The sequence below is a fragment of the Petaurus breviceps genome, unplaced genomic scaffold (assembly GCF_028583685.1).
Source record: "Petaurus breviceps papuanus isolate PSGF00001 unplaced genomic scaffold, PetGlider_PUasm1.0 90444, whole genome shotgun sequence".
Classification (NCBI taxonomy): Eukaryota; Metazoa; Chordata; class Mammalia; order Diprotodontia; family Petauridae; genus Petaurus; species Petaurus breviceps.
Window position 1 is genome coordinate 1,193,183 of NW_027187256.1, and position 6,468 is coordinate 1,199,650.

At 41.7% G+C, this 6,468-nt stretch overlaps 1 protein-coding gene across 1 annotated transcript; it reads left to right on the forward strand.

Annotated features, from left to right (window-relative positions):
- The first annotated feature begins 4,848 nt into the window (after positions 1 to 4,848).
- LOC138177615 (olfactory receptor 51I2-like) lies at positions 4,849 to 5,932 on the forward strand. The gene has a single exon (XM_069108828.1). The coding sequence runs from the start codon at positions 4,973 to 4,975 to the stop codon at positions 5,930 to 5,932; it is 960 nt and encodes a 319-aa protein (XP_068964929.1). The 5' UTR covers positions 4,849 to 4,972.
- The last annotated feature ends 536 nt before the right edge of the window (positions 5,933 to 6,468 follow it).

Sequence of the window (6,468 nt, forward strand, 5' to 3'; positions counted from 1 at the left end):
AGCCCCCTCCCTGCTATCACCCTCTATAAATCTTGAGGGACTCTGCCCTTGGCCTTCGGCTGTTCAGGGTTTTAAAGGCAGCTGAGTTTGTAATCCCAACTGTGTGTTTGAATTCCAACTGTGTCACTTTCTATCTGTGTGATTTCACTTCAGCCTTTTCTGGGACTCATGTGTGAAGTGATTAAGTTGAACTAGATGACCTCAAAAATTCCTTCCAGTTTTAAATTGATAGCAATCGGCCAGGTGATAATATTGCTGGTTTATTTATTCTTGGTTATCTAATTTGTAGCTGACCCAGACAAATGAAGAATAATTAAAGGACTAGGAAAGAAAGGGAGGTAGCTATCTTTAGTTTGCATTGATTAGAATCTAATGGAACTTTCTGGCTAACAGTATGGGCATAGTATTTCAGCATCACCATTGGTAAACTGGAGATCATCCTGAGGAGAAGAGCCAAGGCTGTAATGGACTGCAAGATCATTCCATATGATTTTATTTTACTGTTCTTCCTAGGCTGTCTTTCAGAATACAGAAAAATTTTGACAGGTTTGAATGATAGACTCAATCTACCTGATTAAATTTATGAGGATAAATATAAAGTCTTATGTTTGATTTGAAGACATCAAATGCACAATACATAAAGACAGTAAAGATTAAATGATCTCTTGGTTATGGATTGGGTTAGGTGGTCACCAAGGTGCCTCCTAGCTCTGAAAATATAGATATTATCTCCTCCAAACTAAACACCCGCCAATTCTTCATATAAAATCTCCTCGAGGCTCTTCATCTTGGTTGCTTTCCTCAGGATGATCTCCAGTTTATCAGTGTTCTTCCTAAAATGTTATACCTATACTGTAAATATAAAACCCTTGTTCTATTTTGATCAGTGAAGAAAATAATGATCATCTGCTGTTTTCTGGACATTCTTCCTCTCAATTCAGTCTAAAAATGTCACCAGTTTTTTGCCTCCTATATTCCAGTGCTGAGTCATTGAGTTTGACATCCACTGAACATTCTCTAGATCATTTTTTTTCTTTTTTTACCCAGATAAACATCTAGCTCTAGCCATGTCTTTTCCACCTTAGACTTGTGAGTTAATATTTTTTTAAATCTAAGAGTAAGAATTGACTTCATTTTTATCCTTTGTATACAGTCTTTTTATATTGTGTGTGTGTGTAACCACAGTTCCTTCCTGTTTTAATTTTACCCATCTTATTTAATTTTCTGTGCAAGTAAAAGTTCAACATCTTCTCCCAACATCCTTCACAACCAAGCCTTCATAGATTTAGAAGTGGGGTGGCAAACCATCTCAATTTCTTTAGTCCTTTTTTCAGGCCATTATGATCTTAGGATTTATAGCTGAAAATGGGCACCTTTATTTTATGGAAAAGGAAAATGAAAACCACAGCAAATAAGGGGTTTTCTAAAATTTATTTTTTCATCTATTTTATGATAAAAATAGGGGATTATATATATATATATATATATATATATATATATATATATAGGGGGGAAATAAAGTAGATTATACTCCCCCAACGTACACACAACTGAACAAAAAACAAATGCAACACAGGGACATTTATGAGTCATTAAATATCAGAGTCAGACTTTGAACCCAGATCCTCTGGTTCCAAACCTAATGCTTCTTCAACCTATATGATCATGTCAGCTTTTCTAAATTCTTCTGGCTTAGACCCTTGCTACAAATAATAACAATGATAATAATATTAACAACTAGCATTTATGTAAAGCTTTAAGCTTTGCAAAATGCTTTGTAAGAATGATATTGTTCTCAAAACAATCCTGGGATTTAGATGCTATCCCCATTTTATCCCCATTTTACAGATGAGGAAATGGGAGGAGACAAATGAAATGACTTGCCCAGGGTCGCACAGCTAATGAATGCCTAAGGTCAAACTTGAATTCTAGTTTTCCTCAGTAGAAACAGTGTGCCATCTAGCTGCCCATCTAGAATCACCTGTACTAACTAAAGGGAGTTGACTCATTCTCTGACAGTTTTGCCTAATTTTAAGCCCTACCTAGGGTGGACTGAAGGCAGCCCCTTAGACAGAAGGGCTCTCAGGCTCCTTGTTGTGGTCTAGTGAAACCAAATTCTTGATTTGAAGTCAGAGGATGGGGAGTTAAGATGGTGGAGTAGAAGCAGGACCTCCCTGTGGCTCCTGCTTCCACTTTCCCCAATCAATGTAAAAAGGGGTCTCTGAACAAACTTTGGAGCTGCAGAACTCACAAAATGACACAGAGAAGCTAACCTCCTGCTGAAGAGAGCCCAGCAGGCTAGCAGGAATTGGCCAGCACAGAGCTCTGGGGGCCAAGCCCAGGCCGGAGTGAGGTTTTAGCCCCAAGGTGGGTCTGAGCAGCCACCGGCCAGAGGGACTCCAGATCAGCAGCAGCTGTGACTGTTTCCAGAATTATCAACACATAGATGCAAAGGACAAAGTGAGAGGTCAGTGCAGTCTGAACTTTGGGACCCAGTAAGTGGGAGCACTTCAGCTTTTGCCCCTGGGGCAAGAAGCAGCTGAGATGCTGGCACAGCCAGCCAGCACCACGTGGCAGCTTCAGCTCCTGGCCTGCAGAGTGTAGGGGGAACAAGCACCATTCTGAGTGGTAATGGCTCTTGTTTAACCTGCTTGGATCTGGATTGCAGTCCAGGGTGGAGGTCCTGGGGTGTGTGTCCAGCTTGCCAGAGCTTGTGGAGGCCTCAGAGAGGGCACCCATCTAATACCTCTGGCAGCTGAGAAAATCCTAGCATTTGGGATGAAAGCCCCCCTTTTCTGGTGGCAGAGTCCTACTGTGGCAAAAAGTCCACGGGTCAAGTGACTGAAGGTCCACATGACCAGGCAAATGAAACAAAGCAAACAGAAGATTCCAACATTAGACTCCTATTTTGGGGACAAAAAGGAGCAAAGCATGGATCAGGAGGAAGACATTGAAGTCAGAGGATGTGGATTAGAAGCTTGGCTCTAGCATTTATTATCTATGCAAACTTGGTCACATCTTATTCTTTCTAGGCATTAGCTTCTTCATCTCTAAAATTAAAAAGATGGACCAGATGAGCTTCTGTGGCTCCTTTCTAAATCCACACTCCTTTGATCTTAGCTCATTTCTTTTATCCTGACTTTCCCCATGGTTCCCCACCTCCAGATTTTCTGGGTCCAAAACTTCATTAAGTCAAAATAATAGAGCCTTATTAGCTAAAATACCTGGGGAAATATCTTTTCTTCTCCGAGCCTCTGTTGTTTCCTCTGTAAAACGATTTTACAAGGGGAGAGGGTGGCAGTGACCTTGAAATTTATTTTCTGCTTTAAATACTATGACCCTCCATCACAACCTGCATTTTTTAATCCATAATTTACCTGTTTCTTCTTTTCGAATAAGGCCATCTAAGCCTATCACTCTATTATTGCCTTATACCCAAAATATTCAGAGTTAATTGACATGCAGTCAATAAACATTTAAGAATCTACTTACTATGTGCCAGGCATTGTACTAACAGCTGGAGATAGAAAGAAAGAAAAGTCTCTGATTTCAAGGAACTCTTGGTGTAATGGAAGAGACAACATGTAGACAATTATATACAGATGGGCTGCATGCAAGATAAATTGTGAATCAAGAAAGAATTCTTACAAAAAGTGGGATTTTAGCTAGAAATTGATGAAAACCAGAAGAGGCAGGAGGCAGAGATATGAAGGGAGACAATTCCAGGAGGGAGAAACAGCCTGGTGTGGGGAGAAGGAGTTTCTTGTTCAAGGAACGGCAAAGAAGTCAATATCGTTGGATCTCAGAGTATAAGGTGAAGGTGTGGGCAGTATATTTGTAAATGGTGAGAAGACTAAAAAGGTGGGAGGGGCAGGTTATGAAGAGCTTTGAATGTCTGAATGACAAACACAGGATTTTATATGTTATCCTGGAAATAATAGGGAGCTGCTGAACAGTCAAAGACAGTACATTTGTTTCTCTTCCCAAAAAACATGGGACTTAAGGAAATACAAACACATTTGTTTAGATAATCGTTTAAATAGCCTTAGATAGGGAGGTGAGATGCCTTGCTTCTAGTCCTGGTTTTGCCACTAACACCAGGTGAGATTCCCAAAGTAAACTGACATATCTTTCCCTGACCTGAGTTTCCTCCTTTATCTAAATGAGATAATAACAAAATTCTCTTGTGAGAAGAGAATAAGGTCACAGATGAAAAGTTAGGTGAATATAAAGTTGAGAGATAATCAGGAGGATTTGATCCAAACAGAAAACCATAACAGTCAGTGAACTCAGGGAATATAGATACTTAAGAGAGGTCGCCTTACTCAACTGAGACCTAGAGCACAGACAGCACATGTGTTTAAAATCATGTATGTGTTAGGGGCACAGCCAGGACTTGGACCCACATTTGCTTACCCCAAATTTGGTATTTATTCTACTGCATCACATGGAAAGTCTCTCCATTCCTCATCAGAGGGTCTCAAACTCTTGTCCACACTACTTATGACCCTTGGGAATAGAGACTAAATAAAAGTTGAAAAAAAAAACTTTAATGACTGTCTTGCCAGCAGGGATGGGGAACCTGAGGTCTCAAGGTCACATGTGGCCCTCTAAGTCCTCAAGTGCAACCCTTTGACTGCAACAGTCCAATAGATCAAAAAGACAAAAGCCCTCAGAAGAATAGCACATCCTTTTCTCAGGACATTTGAAGTTCAAGTTGAACTGAAATAATCAAAGGGCCACACTTGAAGACCTACAGGGCCACATGTGGGCTTGAGGCTGCAGGTTCTTTATCCCTGGATTGTGCTTCCTGAATGCATACACTGCCTCACATCCCTTTCCCCTATATACTATCCATATATTCTGGCTTATCTTTAGTGATAAGCTATTCCTATTGAACTGCAAGTTGTGTGATGTTATTTTCTTCTCATTCTGTCTCCAGAAAGTTATTTTGATTGCTGACAAAGACTCCATGTTTTCTCTCATGGGCAGTCTCAGGACCAACATCTCTGGTTCCCCTATCTTCATCCTAACAGGATTCCCTGGACTGGAAGCAATGGAGCCCTGGCTGGCTATTCCACTCCTTTTGCTCTATGCTATTTCCATTGTGGGAAATGGTCTGATCCTAGTCATTGTCAAGGAAGAACAGAGCCTGCACCAACCAATGTACTATTTTCTGTCTCTGCTGTCGGTAAATGACCTAGGTGTTTCACTGTCCACACTGCCCACTGTCCTTGCTGCCCTCTGCTTCCATGCTCATGAGGTTACATTTGAGGGATGCCTGGCCCAGATGTTCTTTATCCACCTCTTCTCCTGGACAGAATCTGGAATCCTATTGGCCATGAGCCTAGACCGTTATGTGGCCATCTGTAACCCACTTCGCTATACCACAATCCTCACCAATGCCCGCATTGTAGCCATGGGGCTGGCCACACTTCTCCGCAGCTTCCTGCTCATCCTGGTCTTCCCCCTGCTCCTTCAAAGGCTGCCCTTCTGCCACACACGAAATGTCCTCTCTCATGCCTACTGCCTACATGTGGACATGATCAAGCTGGCCTGTGCTGATGTCACGCTCAATAGCCACTATGGTCTATCCATTGTATTACTCACCTTTGGCCTGGACTCTGCACTCATCTTCCTCTCCTACATCATGATCCTCCGCTCTGTACTGGCCATTGCTTCCCGTGAGGAGCGACTCAAGACGCTTAACACCTGTGTGTCCCACATCTGTGCTGTGCTCATCTTCTACGTGCCCATGGTGAGTGTGTCCATTGTGCACCGCTTTGGTGGCAGCCTTCCCCATGTAGTCCATATCCTCATGTCTGTCCTCTACCTCTTTGTGCCACCAATGCTCAACCCCATTATCTACTCTATCAAGACAAAAGAAATACGCCACAGGATAATAAAGATGCTTTTCAGGGTCAAGTTCTGATGGGAACAAACTCCAACTTACTTTGTCTACAGGAGGGTCAACAAGATAATGAGAGAACTAGGGACCATGCCAAATGAATATTGGCTGAAGGAGTTAGAGATCTTTGACCTGAGAAAGAGAAGACTTAGAGGGGATATGAATACTGTCTTTGAGAATTTGAAAGGAGGTCAGGTGAAAGAGAACCTGCGAAATTAACTAGGTTAGCACAGAAGAAAGAACTAAGACTAATTTTGGTTGGTGGATGAGGTCTGCAGAGATGCAAATTTCAGTTCAATGTAAGGGATAACTTCTTAAAAATTTAGAGCTACCCCAAAATGGAATGGGAGATCCCAAGAAGTAATCAAATTTCTGGAAGTCTTCTTGTTGGGATTCCAAATTCAAGAACTTTGGGGTGGCTAGGTGGTGCAGTGAATAGAGCACCAACCCTGGAGTCAGGAGGACCTGAGTTCAAATACAGCCTCAGACACAATTACTATCCGTGTGACTTTGGGCAAGTCACTTAATCCCAATTACCCTCAAAAAAGAAAATGAGCTTC

What these genes read in the sequence shown, in the direction of transcription:
- LOC138177615 (XM_069108828.1), top strand. Translation starts at nt 4,973, where the DNA reads ATGTTTTCTCTCATGGGCAGTCTCAGGACCAACATCTCTGGTTCCCCT.